Below are 18,482 nucleotides of genomic sequence, written 5' to 3' on the forward strand. Positions count from 1 at the left end.
TTCAAATCAGCTCACTGTTTGTCTCATCAGAGCGTTTGTGTTCTTTACATGTATTTGTGTTGGCGGCATCGCATTTTGCCGTCGAGCTGCAGACAGACCTGGTACCTGTGAGACCAAGCTGCAAAGAAAACAAATAAATACGTGCAGCAGTGACAAATGACAAACTGCGTGGCTTTGTTCACTCTTTCATTCTCCCTTGTACAATTTCAAGTCCCACTGTCAGGATCACACGAAAAGGCACTGTTACTTGTGTTACGCATTGCTCCTTGACGGCCAAAGTTGTGAACTCCACGAGGGGAGCTGGAAATGACTAGTGGTTAGAAGGCAAGTTTTCATTTGAAGAATGTCCCGTTTTGTTCAAGAACACACGTCTGCTCAATTGTTTTGCACTCACACCTGGCGATGACATCGTGAAATGACCATGACAGCATGTTTTTGTGCTGAAGCATTTCGCTTCCTGAGCAGAAACAAGGCTTCTCTCCAGGTATGGCACCTAATTTAGTAATTGTGGAGAAGCCTGTTCATCAACACTATCGTATACTTGCGACTGTCTGTAGTGCAAGCTTTAGGATGCTGCACTCAGACACCACATTTGATGGGAAGACGACGAGAACCACGGGCTTCAGATAACAGCGACCTTTGACCAAAGATCAGTGGCACATCCATGGGGTTGTTTAGGGAGTTATAACTTCCCTCCCCCCCTCCCCCCACACTTAACAGAGGCTGACTTACCCCCCTCACAGGTTTGCTATCCTTTTCATCGATAGTACAACATATACCTTTGAGGTGCTAAGACGTCTGAAGGCAGCCATGAACCTCCCACAAAAAGACGTTTTCGAGGAGACAAATCGTATGGGGAACCAAGGTGAATCCTGCCGCCGGAGGTCACCGGTTGTGAGTAGGACGCCTGACAGAAAAGACCGTTTAAGCTGTCATGCGACACCACTTTGCCTCCCACAAAGCCAGTTCGACCTAAAGTGGCTGCTGCACTTAGCTGCGCCTGCTCCGCAGTACCTTCACTGCCAGAACGCCTGCGATCTTCCTTCTTCGTTACTCTCACCTTTGCTTTTCAACTCTAGTTGTTTTCAACAAAAGTCTTGAAATGAATCCCCACAATTCAAGTCTTTCTTTTCAGGGTTCCTACACACATGGTCTAAGCTGCCCTGCCTAGTGAACATACAGCAAGAAGCGAGCAATTGTATACCACGGTGATAGCAATTAGGGTCAGTGCGAACGTGGAACACAAGTATTCATTCGCGCAAGGGTTCTGTTGACGTCATTGCAGTTCAGAAGTTGTCTTGAGATCGAATTTTCCTGACTGACTCTGGTAATGTGTTGTATAGAATGGCTTCTTGGACCTGCCAAGCTCTTTCAATACCTTCCGGTAAAACGCTCAAGCGATCTTTCTCTCTCGCTTTTCTCAAGCGAGAGAGAAAGCGCTGAAAGAATGCAACCTCTGTAACTCTGCCTGTACATGACAGATTCTAAAAATGTTTGCAGCGGTCCATTCGTGAGGCAATAAACTTCGATAGTGAGGTCACTCGATGATTACATGGAAAAGCGTTGCAGGGCCCCTTGAAGGAAACCACCTTGTCATGCTCCACCTTTCAGCACAAGCACTTGCAGAACATGTCTGTGTGATAAGTTTCCATTTCTACTGGGCATGCTCCTCTGTGCTAACAAGAGAAACATCACTTTGTGCTAGTAAAGTAATTGCCTCATTGGTAGTGACACAAGCACAGGTAATGAAAAGGAATAACAAATGTACTACTGACAAGGATTTTATTCTATGCATCCCGTCCAAGGTAAATACGCATAAATAAAATGGAATAATATGTGGTGCCGGCTCATGGACAGCTGCTACTTTGCTTACTGAAACATGAAACAGCCTCTGTGGTTGCCTTTTCAGGTGACATACACTCAAGAGGTGTTTTCCGATGGCGTGCCACTGCATGTGGGTGCTGGCATCTCTAGTCCTTCGTACAGTAGTCCGAAAGAGGTAGTGGAGGCCTCCTGGATGTTGATGGGAGAGCCCCGAGCTGGGCCGTCACCAAGCAGAGTTGTTTTGATGCAGGCTGGCACATCAGGTGACTTGAAGCACCAGTAGTGCAACTCCTTCTTGCAGCTGTTCAGTTTCTGCTGCACTGGGTCTAATCTGCGCGTCATGGTCTGTAACTTCCGGTAGTAGCTGTCCTGGCGTGCCTTCATCGCTAGTCTGCCGTTGTTGCCTGGCCATCTGCCGGTGCATCAGCTTGAGCTTACAATGCAGCTTCCACCCGCTGTTTTTCTTCACACTTTTCGTCAGCTTGCACAGGAGTTGTTTTTCAGTTTTTCAGCCTGAGGGGATTGAGTCGCACTGGACGATGAACTGTGTACGCTTGCAGAAGGTGCTGTCGCTTTCACCAAGACCTGGGTCTTATATGGATCACGGATAGAACTAATGCATTGGAGGTAGCTGGTTTCAGAGTAGCTAGTCTTGGGTGGCATGTCCTCTTTCATATGATTGAGGACCTGGGACGTAAGGTGAATGACTTCAGCCCATAGGCGTGTGCAGGGTTCCCCTTCAGGGGGACGAAGGTTCGTCACAGCGTCCCCCCTCTCAATTATGTCAATGTATGGCGCTGACATTGCGCCCCCTCCGTGTCGCAGCGCCCCCCCCCCCCCTCGCTATTATGTCAATGTGTGGGGCCAGGGGCGACGCCAGGATTTTTTTTACTGGGGGGCACTCACAAGTGGGTTCCTTCAGGGGGGCAGGGAGGCTGGGAACATATACATTGTATTTTGACTAGGCTTGCTCTTTGGGGGGGGGGGGGGGGCAGGCAGAAACTTTGACGGGGCTGGAGCCCCTCTCCCCCCCAAACCCCCCACTGGTGCCGCCCCTGTGTGGGGCTGACATTGCGCCCCCACCTCTTAAGGGAGTAGGGGGGGTGAACGCCCTCCCTGCCCTCCCTGTACGCACGCCTTCTGCCCTCCCTGTACGCACGCCTACGTCTCGACCAACTGTATGCATCCCAAGGAAACATTGGGCCTCGCGTCCGCGAAATGGTCAGGTCGCGCAGCAAGCCGTGCATCTCCTCAAAGAGTGGGTTCTCCCAGTCCGTCGACTCCTCCCCGCCCGGCAGTTGGGCATCGATGGCCTGCAAGCGATTCGGCACGAGCGACTGCAGCCGCAGGAACTCGGAGTTCAGCAGCGCACGCGCTGCTCCGTTTAGTTGGCGGCACACCATGGATACGGCTCTGATGGTGGAGAGGTTCGTGTACTGCAATATCTTCGCGATTACCTTGTAGGGCATTTCAAGCAGGCCGACCTCGCCGGGCTCCTCGGAGTCTCTACCAGGGTTTTCCATCTTTCCGGCTGTGCACTGAGCGCACGGCACTAGAGGTGCGCTTTGTACTCCGACTTCTGCAACCTCGTCAAAGGATCTGATCGCGCGACGACGCTACGCCAGTGGCTACGCTAGCTACGCCTGTCAATACTTTCCGTGCGTTTCCGTTCGTGGTTTTCTGTGTGCCTCGCTGTGCCCTCGTTATTCAAGCGCATCCAAAAATAGTTCCGCTGGTTCTGGCCACTGACCTCCAGATCAGTGGTTCTGCCATCACTCGCACTCCGCGCAAAAAAACAAAGAAAAAGAAAAAAAACGTCACCATATGCGAGCAGCGCGCAAGTACGTGCCTCGTTGTAACATATATGGCGTTTCACACTTCTGTGCTTGTGTGTCGCAAAACGTTGTAGATCCTAAACCGATTTACCAACGAACGAGCTGGCTCAGCGGATCGAGTGACACGTTTGTGGAAACAGCGGCCGCAGCCAAAGGAGCTCGCATTTTCTCAGCTTATTAGCCGGTGGTATTCGCGCACTCTTGTGCTCTTGTCTTGCCCCCGCTTCATGTGTTCTTCGTTTGCCGACCAACGCGGCGAACTTTCGGGCTTTCGGTTTTCGCGCGACCAAGAGAGGAGGCTATGCCAAGGCGTAGTAATACACGTCGCACGCTGCGCTCGGCGCTCACTGCAAGCAGCTGCAAGCACAAGGGTAGAAAATAATGCGGTGAACGTGTCTAAACAATTGGTCTAAAGTCTGTGAATAATGTCAGCTGCGGCGCTTCATCGGCTGCACAAACTTTATAAACGCTCGGCTGTACAGCTTCCAGCGTGAAAATACAACGCCGGAAAAGCGCTCGGAGACTACCTACGAAAAACGGAATAACCATGCAGCATGTGGGCGTGCGCGCCGGTGAGTTAAAATGCACTCTTTTGCATTTGAACATAGCTTTCTTTTCTTTGCGTGCGCTACGGTTTTTGTCATTTCATAAGGTTTTACGACTTGTCCAGCTGATCAGATGCACAGCTTGTGGATTCCAGTGACATTGTCTGAGATTGTTTACTTCGTTCTCACTTTTGCAGAAAATATCTTTACTGCTAAACTAGCTTTGTAACACAGAGTTATACCTGTTTCTGCTCAAATGAGTCTGCTCCGATAAATGCTCATAAATTCAATGCGTGGTAGAGCCAAGTGAACTTACAGTATGTATACGCACTTGCACATTTTCGTAACTTTACAATCATACATATTACATTTGCATATACCATATATATGGAGTTAAGCAATTAACTAACTTAGTGTCCTCTAATTGAGGATTTGTCATTGTTCAGAAGGACACCACTAAAACAAGTTCACAAACAAAGTAATGCTATGTGCAAGCTAGTTTTCTCATGCAGTGTTCTCATATACATTCTCTTGGCCATGAATCACAAATCCATTTACCCTTCTACCATAGTATGTTTTTTCTGCTTCCAACCCAGCCATTGCCTCCAAGAAACTGCTCATATCAGTACACGCTTGGATGCTTTATCTCTGAACCTACCTCAAGTCAGCAGAGGATGTGTCATCACTGAAAGTAAACTCATGGTCCAAAATCCTCACGAGGTATGGTTGTGGACACTTTATTTATTGAACCAATTTTTTTTTTCACCATTTCTTGCTTGCTCTTTCTCATGACTCAAATTTTTTTCTTCTCAGGAAACTGGACAAAAGAGAGATCATTGGTTTCCAAGCTACCCACACCAAGTTGTGAGAAGCTCAACAGTTGCCATAGTGACAACCCCATCCGTCACCAAAGTTTACCAGGCGGACAAATGCAAGCCTTATACTGAAAAGCAGTGATAGTGTACAGTATGTTGAAGCGGTACAAGATTGGGTGCACAAATTATTGTTTCTTGCTTCATGAATTACTCAGTTTAGAGGAAATGTGCTGGCTTAAAATTTCTTGGATAGTGCATATGTGATGGGGTACACATACTCTGCCTTAATCTACATGTAAAACTTTGCATAGAGTATCACATGTAACTTGTTAGCAAATGGGCCAAGAGTAGTGCATATTTAGCAGCGTTTCTTTTTCATACTGAGTATATATAGATTGCTGTAATCGTGAAGACTTGCAAAGCAATGGCAGGGAAAACTACAGTAGTGCTGAAACAAAAAGTTAACGTATGCCGCTTGCTTGTAGGGAGTGACATTGTGAAGTTTCTAAAGTAGGAAACTGTGTGCAAACACTTGTCTCTTCAGTAAACGAAACATGTCGGGCAGTGGTCACTAGGGGAATAGTTGCCGGGTCACTACTCTGGAATAAAAAACCTTTGATGATGGGAGTAGGAGAATGAAAGCATGTGCGTAAGGACATTTTAGGCAGTTCTAGCATAACCTTTGTCATTTGATTCAATGGTACAGTGAACTAGAAGAGGGGTAGTGGGCTCACTGCGTGGCAACGGGGGAGGTGCAGCCGCTGATGTTACTCGTGGCCACAGACAATACATTGATCACGACCGTCGCGAGACACCTGGTGCGCAGCAGTGCTACAGGGGAGATGTGGCTCGAAAGAACAGAGGGTGCTGACACTGTTGCACAACGAATGGCAGGACCGTCGAGATCACTCGCATCTGTGAGCAATGCTTGCTTGGAAGGAGACATCGGTGGCGTCACGCGTTCGACGCCAGTGAGCCCACTCCCCCCTTCTAGCTCACTGTAGCAGTGGGACATTTCTTGACGTGATTGGCGGCGTGTAATGTTTCGCACATTGCAAAGCTACTGCCGGACAAAGCGCACTGTCATTGCGAATAATGTCCTTGGTGGGCAGAGTCACCAAGAGATTAGGTAAATTTCGTGCAAACAGAAGTCCTCTCTTCTTTTAGATCAATCCACTGACACGGGAACGGTGTAACACTTGACCCTCGTCGCCTGAGCTATATATATGAACATCATGGCAGTGTAGTGGATGCGCTTCTTGACTTAATTAGTACGAGCCAGCAATGCGACCGCGAGCCCTCTCTACAGCAGCCTGAAAGCAGTGTTAGGTAGCGCAAAGATTCCGCGCGGAACACACTTGATCGCCTTCGCGGCCATCGAATACCCGCCGTTGAACGTAGAGTCAATATAATGTTACATTAACTTTATGTCATTGACCCTACATCTCTTGAAACTGGCGCCATCTAATGACTATTAATGTGCAATTGCTCCACAATGATAATAATCGCTGGGCTTCTATGACCCAAAACCACGATGTGATTATGACAGACGCTGTAGTCCAGGGCTCCGGAAATTTTGACCACCTGGTGTTCTTTAATGTGTACCTAAATATAAGCACACCCGTCTCCAGCATTTCACCTCCATCGAAATGAGGCTGCCGTGGCCGAGGTTCAATTCCGTGACATTTGGATCAGCAGTCAAGCACCATTGCTACTAGACTATCGCAGTGGGCTCAATTACTCCGCAGAAAATGTAAAAAAATGAGTTGCAATTACTGGCAATTAGGTGTTTTTACCTCCAGCAAGATTCAGAACAAACGGACGGAAGAGTGAACTGTGTTTAGACTTTGTTGAAGTTTAGTTTCACAAATTAATAAAAAAAAATGAAATCTACGGAATTTTTGTCTAGGGGTTTTTCAGGGGTCTATCTAGAGATAAAATGTCGACTTAGATTGGCATCACTGCTTCGGAGTTCGCCTGAACTACACTACCTGAGCATTGCGGAGCAGTAGCAGCAGTAGCGCTGCACTCTGATGTGAAGTGCATGCATACTCATGCACACAGGCCTGGAGAAACACGCCGCCGATAGCGGCAGTTGCCAGAGGCCATTTGACGTGCTGCCACTGCAGCAGAAGCTACACCACACTGCACTCGTGGACCTCGGGCAGATATATGCCGTTAAAACAACGTACCACGCAGCTGGATTTCGTGGAACCCCCCGTTTTTTTGTTTTTTTTTGCAAGGCGCGTTTTCGCACGGGTGCTTGCAAAACCTTTGGCAATGCTGCTCATCACGCCAGCATGATGTCCCTTTAAAGGGTATGTACGTTGAGCGCTTCAAATCTTAACAAAAAAAGAAAAGGGGGTGGGGTGAGGGTGGCTGCGATTGCTGCTTCTGTGATTGACCAAACTTCGCAGAAAGATTGCATTTTGTGATTCTCACCGTTCAATGTAGTGTACTGACCACACCAGCGTAAATTTGTTAGCAAGCCTGCTATTATTCCGCTATGCATGTTATGAAGTGTTGAATATTAAACACAGAAATTCAGTGCTCCATTGGGGGGGGGGGTGCAGTTTGACCGCAGCCCCCCCACCTTCGTTGGTCGAGTCTGAAGGAAAACAAGCTAAGAGCAATGTCCACGAAAATAAAGCGATCGCATGCTTCTCACAAAGGCCTGCCATTGGTCCCCGGCCTTCCGGTGTTAAGCTGGGGAGTAAACATGTTCTTTGAATGCAACATCAGGGGTCCTTGGTCGCCGTTATCGTCAAAAAGCATGTGTAGCCATAACCCTGCACATTAAAAAATGACGTGAAACGTCCGATTGAGTAAAAGTATGGGGCAGAATTGGCACCCCCTTTATATGATTAGCACCCCCCAACGACTGCGCCGTTGATGAAACTATTGAGCACCTTTTGTGTTACTGCCTGACACGCAAACGAGAGGCTTCACCTCCGCACTGCACTTAACCAACTGGACGGAAGTGCTTTCACTGTCGAGAAGATATTGGGACCATGGGGCTGCCCATCACAGTTCCGAAAAGCAGCGAAAGCGCTGTTGCGTTTTCTCAAGGATACCGGACTGATTCGCCGTTTGTGACGTCAAACGCAGAACTGTTACGTCAGCTGAGAGTGACTTTTCTCTTCTCCTCTCTAACTTTCCTTCCCCCTCCCCCCTTCCCCAGTGCAGGGTAGCCTACAGGGCTCAGCCTTGGTTAACCTCCCCACCTTTCCTTTATTATTCCCCCCCCCAACGTGCACACGCCTATGGTGCTAGGAAAAAAGTAAGCAGTTTGCACATGAAGGATGGTGAACTGCTTGTTTGCAGTCTTCACAGCATGTGGGATTGTTTGCTACCCTAATATAAAGTGAGATATACACACCACGGGTTGGCATACCTGGTTGTCAGGAGGGTCTTTTTGTTCGTTTATGTGGAATCTTTGAGTGTCCCGAGTTTGGTAACACTACCCAACCTTCTATAGCACGTGTTTTCTTGAAAAGTGAACAGTTAGCTTCTTTAAGCCCAATCGGCAAGAGGACTGCAGTCTTGCACCTTGAGAAAAGAGTTCAAAGCTTTCATGACAGCCCGCCATGAACTGCCTTCCTATAGGTATTCTTCTGCCCACTGGATGCAACTGTTGGTGCTCTAACACTCACTGTCTATGGACTCGGGCATCAATTGATCGCAGCTGTAGAGATGCTTGTAGATTCTCCGCCCCCCTGTTGCAATCGCTGTAGTCGTAAACTAGACGTACGGTCATCTGGAGAGACGGACAGCCACTGCTATACTCTTTGCCATAGTGAATTCAGTGCTGAGCACCTGAAAAGGAACACGTCTCTATTACATATTGCCCGGCTTTCCAGCATGTCTCTGTCTGGCCTCGGTAATGAGCAAACTCAAGATTTTGCAAGTTGCTTAACAATTTGGTGATTGAACAACACGTTTCAATAACCTCACTTTCTTTTGAGAGAGAGAGAACAACTTTATGAAATGCCTGCAGAGATGACGAACATTCTGCTAAAGGGACCCTGAAACAGTTTTCGACAGTTTCATGTATACAAATTTGTTGAGCCAGTTTAGTGTCCTTAGGATCATTAAAAGACTGATCTATGTGCCCTGTGTAAAGTGTGTAATTTATTCTAAAATTTTAAATACACACATCGGCAACTAACCGCTACGCAGACTTTTCAGCTACCCCTGCATTTTGAACGTTTGTGATGTCATGCATCCGATCGGCTTGCTTGTGTTGGAAGGGAAAATTAAATTGTCGTGTTTGTGGCAGCACCCTGTGACACAGAGATCAACAACAAAGATGGAGATTGGCCTCCGTGATACTCCATGTGCCAGTACACAATCGCAGAAGGTGGAGCATAGCCCCAACTGCACAGTGAAGAAGTTGAAAAAGAAAAACGTGGCTTGAGGGGAGGGTAGCTTTTAATCTCTTGCAGCTTCCGTGATGCAACGTGTTTCGCTTGTCACGCTAGTCTCACACAAGAGATGTGAGAGCTTAGAAAAAACAGAATTAAAAAAAAATGCAGTTTTTCTCGGGGCACAGAAAGCGAAAGAAAGAAAAAAAAATGGTTCATATTATACCCAATAAGATGCAATAGATTATTGTAAGCCATGTAGAAGTCAGTTTGGCGTTGCCTTACAAATGCTAACATATATTTAACATGTTTCATCTGGCATTTTCAACATTTTTTATGGTGGTATGCTCTATTTTTATCATTCGTCACTCAGATCCTTGAAACACATCACATTGCCAGTTGTGTACATCGGATTCGACGTATGAATTAAAAAAAAAACGACAAGCAAGGCGCTTCTGGTAACATTCTCAGTCATATTGATCGAGAAAAACTGGTTTTCAAAGCAACATCAGATGCTTGCCTAGCCTGTCAATGGGCGTGAGTCAGTACGCAAAGTGGGTCACTTCAGTGTAGCATTCGTGAGTCGGTGCTGCTTGCTTGTGTTTCTATACGTCAAAGCCCATGCCACATCTGGTTGGAGTTACCTATTTTTTTATAATCTAATTTTCACTATGGTAGCACGAAAGCATGCCACATGTACCTTCAGTAATAGTCATCCGCTATCTTTTATCTATGAAAGAACAACGTGACTTTGCTTCCTGCCATTCTAACAAGAAAACCCTCCACAGAAATTTCTCATTTTCCTCGACTCTGTTTCGATGCAAATCTTCATGCTGTCATATTCTGAGGTGATTGGTAGTCTGCGTGCACAAATTGAATTGCGTGCCTTTAAATTGAGAACGTGAAGATGTTGCGTCTATCAGGCAAATTAATTCATTTGGATTTATGTTCAACATTTATTTTTAGCTTCCTGAAGTGCCATTAAGGAAGCACGTCAAGCAGTGTGACTAAATTGCACTTCACAAATAGCAAGAATACCTCCTTTGTGCTGCTAGAAATAAGGGAGCAGTTTGTAGAAATCAGTTTATTGTGTTTACTTTGTATGTCTTGAATTTTTACGGAATTTCTTTGGATCTACTGTCAACTGATCTCCACAGAAATGACTACAGTCAGGCTGCTTTGAATTTTTAATTAAACAGGAGATTTAACCTAGACTATTATGTAAGTATCTTGTTCTGAAATGGTCCACATATGTGAACAAGGATTAAATTTCGAGATGTCACATATTTGGATGAAAAGTTCAGGAAAGAAAATTTGCACTTCGTTCCGTCTGTTGGCACTGACAAAGTTCTCGCAGAGTAAACGAAAGCTTTTGAAAGAATGTCTTGTTCTCGTCAGCTTGTTCCAAATGTATTACAGTAGACAACCTACGTGTTCTTTCTCACTGTTCCAACCATCCAGATGCACCCACATGTTTGATCTGTGTGTTTTTTGTTTAATTTAATTTGAAACAGGAAACTTATATAACTGTGCACCATCCCCTCAGGTATTTAGAGAGTGCAGCTTTCGTCGTCGGTTGTTGAGAAATCAGCCACCAAAGGTGCCCAAGTGAAAAAAAAAAGTAACATCAACATCATGCCAAGACTTTTGAAAATCGGTCTTGGCCCCCACCTCTGTATCCATTCGTATATTTCTTCCCACGCTTTCCAAGATTTCCAGAAATAAGCCTGTTTTGTTCATGTTTTTGATGGCTTCAGTATTTCTGGAACTTTTATTAGGTATTCATTTAGTTATTACTCGCACTCAGGCAACACCTCCTCTCTACACCTTTTCACACAAGGCTCCCTGGGCGCCGCCATAATTCTCTCTGCGCTGGGCATATGGTGCCTCGATGTGTGCGCCCGCGCAACAAAACGCGCATCAAGGCACCCTAGACTACGACCTCCTCTATAGAGGAGGTCGTGCCCTAGACCCTTATAAGGGACCTTAGACCCTTATGGAGTGTGGCGTCATCTGTTGACCGAAAAACAATAAACGCTCGCGACGACGCCAGCGCTGCGTGCGGCGTTGAGCAACTTGCGAAAAGCGCACGCAAGGGCGGCAACATAGCAATATAGTGTTTAGTATTACTGCTCCCAGATGGCGCGACAATCTGCAGGCCCCCGCATAATTGGCCATGGGTATGTTCGATTTTTTTCGGAACGTAGTTTCGCGACTGGTATGACTGAAGAACTCTGGGCCTCTGGTGGGCTTGACTTTGAGCTGCCATTTTGTTTTGGACTGCCAAAGCAAATTAAACCAATTACACGACCAAACTACAGCGAAGCATGCACACGTCTGCGGCAAGCAGACATGGCAAGCGTCAGCTCCGCAACCCTAACACGCAAAAATTCGCCGGTTCGCGACGCCTACAAGGGGTCATCTGGACATCATTGCGCCGTAGTTGGATGCCGAAACAACCAGCGAAAGAGGAGCCGGCTTCTGAGAGCTTTTTGCGGCGAACACGACACTCGTCGGGAATCGTGCCGGTGCGGCATTTTCAGCTTGCATCGATTTCCAGCCGCATCGAGAAACCCCGAACTGCGTCTCCAGTGGATAGCTGCGGTGGACAGGAAAGACTACGAGCCGAGTGAGCATGCACGAGTGAGTATGCTAGTTGCATGCAGTACTGACGATCGCCCTTTCTGTTTCTTTTTTTTTTTTTTTACGAACTTCACTTGCGCGACGCGCAGGTGTGCTCCGAGCACTTTCTGGACCGCAAGCCTTCCGAGCAAAACCCTGTGCCGGTGCTTCGCCTCGGATACTCTAAAAAGGCCAGTCTTTTTGGTGTTTTCATCCGTGCAGAACTTTCAAACTGCGCGTGTGCGCGGCCAGCGACATGCCTTAGCTGTCACCCACGTGGGGTTTGCTGCTTGCACTTGCGGCAGAATGCGGCGGATCTGAAAATAAACGGAAGTCTGCTCCTCTCGACGCAGATGTTTTTGCAGTGCGCCTGCGCAATTACGATGACGTCGTGCGGAATGAGTTTCCGGTGTGGTTGCACAACGTCGTGAAAAGACTCCTCGCGAAACACCGTTTTCAGTAATGAGTAAATAAAGTTTCATTGTTTAGCGTAGTGGCCAACTTTGTGTGGAGATGGGGGGGGGGGGGGGGGAGGAGGCCGATTACTGAGTTTACAAGAGAGGAAAATGTGAGTGGCCGTGTGCTATTTGCTTTGACTTTTGATACCTCTCGCAATGACATTTGAATTCAGCAGTTAAACATACTATGACTACACGTTCCAAAGTCATTAAAAAAAAAAAGAGCTTCAGCTTCCCTTTAAGTTCGAGATAGTGATGGATTGGGCTAGTTGGTGGCTGTTCATAGTGTGACACATCTTGCAATGTGTCATACAAAGGTTGACAATTTAATCCCTGACAAACTCAGCTTCTCATTGTGCTGTGTCATGAAGACATGGTGGACACGATAACATCAGTGCACCTTGTTATCACACATACATTGTTTTTATACTTTTTGACAGTGACCATTTCTCACCTGATTATCACGGATCGATTTCACGCTTGGCACAAGTTGCACACGTGCCACTGTCATTTGATTATTTATGCAGCTTCTCGATGTACCAGTACGCGAAGAGGGCGAGCGCAGTGACATTGACGACAACCATCTGTACTCTGCTTTCAATGTGCAGCTGGTGGAGGGCAGGCATCCACTGACCTAGCCTATGTGTCAACCTCTCCAATGTGTCGCAGAACATGACCAACCCAGTAGCGATGATGGGCGCCGGGATAAAACTGAAAATGTGGAAGACGATGTCTGCATACCTCTTGGTGCAAACCCATCCACACTGCTCCACGCTGGTGCACAACAAGCAGATCCTGCTGTTTGTCAACAACGGCAGCAACCACTCTCGGCTCGCAATGTAAACACAGTGCGTCATGCGAAGATGCAGAAACGATGCTTTACGTAACCTCGAATTCAGAAACTGTTGTCTTTTGATGTAAAGTTTTGATTCTGCGGAAGATGGCGCATATAAGAAAAGCAACTGTGCTGTGAATTTTGCAGAGTGAGACTTCTGTGACCGCGCTGCTTTCGTAGCGTCTGCGAAATTGCACGCTAGGTATGAAGCGCAAAGTGTAGTGAAGCTATGAGATGTAGGACTGGATAGAAAAAAGGAAAACACATCTACTCCACCTTGCAGGACCATAAGGTGCAGTCCGAACAGACTTGTCAAGCGATCTGCTCCTGGACCGTTGTGTGTGACAAAGGTGAGAATAACCGCCCCGCCACGGTGGTCTAGTGGTTATGGTGCTCGGCTGCTGACCCGAAGGTCACAGGATCGAATCCTGGCCACGGCGGCTGCATTTTCAATGGAGGCGAAAATGTTCGAGGCCCGTGTACTTAGATTTAAGTGCACGTTAAAGAACCCCAGGTGGTCGAAATTTCCGGAGCACTCCACTACGGCGTCTCTCATAATCAAATCGTGGTTTTGGGACGTTAAATCCCAGATATTATTATTAAAGGTGAGAACAACCAGGCCAAACTGCGTAAGGAGCTGCTAGCTTCCCGTTTATTGACTACAAGCTAGTATTTCTCTATGTTCGTCACTGGCGAGAGCAAAAAAATTATGCCTTTTCAAAGAAAGGAAAGCTCCCAGACAAGAGACAAGGCTGAAAAAGGTCCTGGTCATCCATAAAACAGTTGGTACTGTGTGCAAGAACTTGCAGTAGAGTGATTAGTAAACACACACGTATCAATTTTATACAAGAATTAAATATGTGCAACAAGACACCATTGTAGCAAGGAAGGAACTAGCTTCAGATGAATACTTTATTACAGACATACAAAACTGTTGGTCGTAAAAAAATGTTTCATAGCTGGCATGCTGCGGAAAGCTATCTGCGTGAAATGTAGCAAAACACATGTACTGTATATTGCCACGAGTGTCTATATTTGATGTATTCGAGTTTGACCTGCAAAGACGGTTAGCAACGCTCGGTGCAGACCGCGCTGCAGTGTTTGAGAAGCTTCGCGATTGTAGTAGATCATTTTGTTGAGATTGCACGCAGAACGGGAATAGTCAAGATTATTCCAGAGCTTGCACGACCACCATTGATAAGGCTGGAAAGTTCGATGAGTGATGTATAAAAGACGGTGCGTCCCAGCGATGATCAGTTTATTGACGGCCGACACTCTGTCTGCCGCTATCAGCCTACAGCGTATATTGCTTGTAGTGTGACTTTTCGTTTTCCGGGCACAAGTTCGCCCAAATAAAAAGTTTAGTCTAACACGCTGACTGCTGCCTTCGTCAACGTCACGAGCATGTGACAAATGTAATAAATATGTCGCTCAGTTTTTTTACTAATTATTTTTGGAGCTGTGAAATCTTTGTATGGAAGGCAGTATTTAATTTCAAAAGTAAATCAATTTCCTGTACTATAGGGAATCGGTAGCTTAGTCTTGGCTTGCCACAATGAGTGAGCACATAAGTGGCAAAAAATTGCGTTTCTTACAGAAAGTATAACAATCATAAAATTTGCGTTTCTTACCAAAGTATAACCACAGAACTGATTTGCCACATGTACTGATTGCGCTTTTGACGAAATAAAACCTCATTTTAGGTGCAGACCAAGTCCCGAACAGCGCCTTGGAAACATGCATTGAGGATGATGAAATTGCGTTGCGCACCCCAAGTCCACCGCCGGCTTCTTTGGCAATAGGTAAGCCTTCTGGCTTGAAGGCCATTTCTTACATTCTTAGGCAGTATGGTGCTTCGTTTCCTGACCGTGGCGCTCAACTTCCGAGCACAGATTGTCTCTCTCTAATTACTAAACAAGTGCAAACATGGAACTGTGTAGCATCGACATACATGATCTCACGATGCACAAGTAGCAGACAGTACTCTGGCAAAATGAGTGTCAGACCAGTGCCTCCTCTATTTCTTGAGGGCCAGTCAAATCCGTCTGATTTAACCGTTCACCATTCTCTCCTATTGTCCTTTTCTATTCATCCCCATTGGTTAGCGTAAGCCTGCTTTGTGTTCATTGGGGAGAGTACCCTTTAGGTGGTGCCTCATGACGGATGTCAGATGAGATAAATTTTTGTTCAGGTGTGTTGAAAAGATTGGTGCGGCGTCTTGAATTCTTCGTGATCACTATGTTGGTTGTCGCGCTGGCTCTCTAAGTGACATGGTTTTGAGGTGGTGGGTCCCCGTTCATGGCGCCATGCGCGATACCACATCACTGCGATGATGCTGCATGCGCTGGCTTTAAAGGGGCCCTGCAACACTTTTCCAAGTAGCCATGGAATGTCTTCACTAAAGAAACTTACGTATTGTCTCACGAATCAAACGCCGCAAAAATTGTTAGAATCCGTCCAGTATGAGTGGAGTTACAAAGATTTGTCACACGCTGTAATTGCTTTCTCTCTTCTCTCGTCCCAACGAAAGTGCTGGAAGCTAAGCAGGGAGGGGTGGTACAGGGGAAGAAGGTACATCGCGCACCTCCTGACCTTGAGCACATTTTCTTTCTTTGAACGCATGGCGTATTTTCAGTGTGGTAGCGGGCGCGGGCGAGTGGCGGCCTCTCGCGGCAGCCACACTAACTACTGAGCGCGCCATGTTCAAATCAGTCAATGGCGTGGAACCTGCCTGTAACGCCGTAAGCATAATCTTTTGTCAAGAGAAGAGGAAGCGCTTTTTAGCTGACATTGCGAATTTATTGTAAATCCCAGGCTGCGTGCTGCGCTATAATGTTTGGCTCACATGCTCTCGGGAGCCTCGACTACCGATCGGCAGCGTTTTCCGAGCATGCTGAAAAAGTGTTGCAGGGCCCCTTTAAGACTGCGCGCAGGGCGTGAATAGTCAAAATTATTCCAGAGCTTGCACGGCCACCATTGATAAGGCTGGAAAGTTCGATGAGTGATGTATAAAAGACGGTGCGTCCCAGCGATGATCAGTTTATTGACGGTCGACGCCCCGTTGGCCGCTATCAGCCTACAGCGTGTATTGCTTGTAGTGTGCCTTTTTGCTTTCCGGGCACAGGTTCGCCCAAATAAATAGTTTAGTCTAACACGCCAACTGCTGCCTTTGTCAGCGTCACGACCACGTGACAATATGTACTAAATATCTCGTTCCGCTTTTTTTTTTTTAATAATTATTTTTGGAGCTGTGAAATATTTGTATGGAATGCAGTATTTAATTTCAAAAGTAAATCAATTTCCTGTACTATAGGGAATCGGTAGCTTAGTCTTGGCTTGCCCCATTGAGTGAGCATATAAGTGGCAAAAAATTGCGTTTCTTACAGAAAGTATAACAATCATAAAATTTGCATTTCTTACCAAAGTATAACCACAGAACTGATTTGCCACATGTACTGATTGCGCTTTTGACGAAATAAAACCTCATTTTAGGTGCAGGCCAAGTCCCAAACAGCGCCTTGGAAACATGCATTGAGGATGATGAAATTGCATTGCGCACCCCAAGTCCACCGCCGGCTTCTTTGGCAATAGGTAAGCCTTCTGGCTTGAAGGCCATTTCTTACATTCTTAGGCAGTATGGTGCTTCGTTTCCTGACCATGGCGCTCAACTTCCGAGCACAGATTGTCTCTCTCTAATTAGTAAACAAGTGCAAACATGGAACTGTGTAGCATCGACATACGTGATCTCACGACGCACAAGTAGCAGGCAGTACTCTGGCAAAATGAGTGTCAGACCAGTGCCTCCTCTATTTCTTGAGTGCCAGTCAGATGCGTCCGATTTAACTGTTCACCATTCTCTGCTATTGTCCTTTTCTACTTTTCCCCATTGGCGAGCGTTAGCGCCTGCTTTGTGTTCATAGGGGAGAGTATCCTTTAGGTGGTGCTTCGTGATGGATGTCATACGAGATAATCTTTTGTTCAAGTGTGTTAAGAACCGTGGGACGACGTCTTGCATCCCTCATGATCACTATGTTGGTTGTCACGCTGGCTCTGTAAGTGACGCGGTGTTTTGAGATTGTGCGTCTCCGTTCATGGCGCCATGCGCGATACCAAAGGGGTGATGTCACTGCAACGCTGCTGCGTGCGCTGCCTTTAAAATGTGTCATACGTGTGCTGTGTGGTGGCGGTGGTATTGCTTCGAGCCACAAAGGAAGGCGTACGAAGGAACAAAATCTGACAGACGCATGATATAAGTGAGGGTCGGAGCGTTTACCGCATCTCCACGGGAACAGCTGCGTTGAGTGCTGCTATGCACGTGTGACGTGAACGGTCGTACCCTTTAGGTGACGTTGCACCATGGAAAATCCATGAACTAAGGTGGATGAAAGGCTCCCATTGAGGAGTGAGCGTTTGCACTGGCATTGAAAAAAATACAGGCGTTGGTCAGACCAACTTTGAAGCACGCCTGAGCTATCTCTTGGATGTAGCCAGTTGGAGACTTGGAGCCACCTTTAAACGTTTACTTTTCCTGCACCTGTTAATGTGGAGAAGGGCCAGCTGAAACAGGAAAGTTGAAGACAGAAATGTGCTTTCTGATGTGACCAAGATGGCGGCCCTCGGCTGCGCCATTGTGCACATATTGTGGCTTGAAAGATGCATTTTTCCCCCCAACTTGCCTGATATATTATGAGGCACACTTTTACACAGTTTCCATCGAAAATGTTTTGGAATCAGATAAAGAGTTCTAGGAACTGAATATGTTATTTTTAAAACGCATTTGATTCAAATACTAGGTTAAACAGTTGCCTCAACAATCTGTTGCACCCGTGGAAGTCGCATGCAAGTGGGCCCACTGTAAGCAGGAAGATGTGGACACAGGAGGTGGCGAGAACTAAGCGCGTGTGCAAAACACCATGAAGGAAGGGTATGCCGTAAATCATATGCTACCGAACTACTTATCAGCAGCCAGTGGTGGTGAAAAGTGCTTCATAGCTAAAGACAAAAACAGCAAGGTATTTGTTGGGCTTGCCTGGTCATAAAGCAAATAAAAATTATGAAAGTGAATGGCACACGCGGTATCCTGCAGTTAGCATGAATTCTGCACCTCAAGGTGCGAGATTGCAAGAGTACGGGACTGCCTCATCGACCTCAGCAGTCACTTACTAATAGTGTAATTAGCACATG

At 46.6% G+C, this 18,482-nt stretch overlaps 1 protein-coding gene across 3 annotated transcripts in view; it reads left to right on the forward strand.

The window, feature by feature from the left end:
* LOC119405097 (uncharacterized) overlaps positions 1-18,482 on the forward strand; it is a 43,458-nt gene that overhangs the window by 13,979 nt on the left and 10,997 nt on the right. Inside the window, exons 1-4 of one of the 3 annotated variants that reach the window (XM_037671885.2) lie at positions 13,050-13,311; positions 13,582-13,648; positions 15,002-15,100; positions 16,791-16,889. In XM_037671885.2, the coding sequence (XP_037527813.1) occupies positions 13,105-13,311; positions 13,582-13,648; positions 15,002-15,100; positions 16,791-16,889 (472 nt within the window). In that variant the 5' untranslated portion in view covers positions 13,050-13,104. Of the gene's footprint in view, positions 1-13,049; positions 13,312-13,581; positions 13,649-15,001; positions 15,101-16,790; positions 16,890-18,482 lie in introns of those variants that run through there. The other 2 variants (XM_037671883.2, XM_037671884.2) reach the window with 2 other exon arrangements.

This window comes from Rhipicephalus sanguineus, chromosome 9 (assembly GCF_013339695.2).
Source record: "Rhipicephalus sanguineus isolate Rsan-2018 chromosome 9, BIME_Rsan_1.4, whole genome shotgun sequence".
Taxonomy (NCBI): Eukaryota; Metazoa; Arthropoda; class Arachnida; order Ixodida; family Ixodidae; genus Rhipicephalus; species Rhipicephalus sanguineus.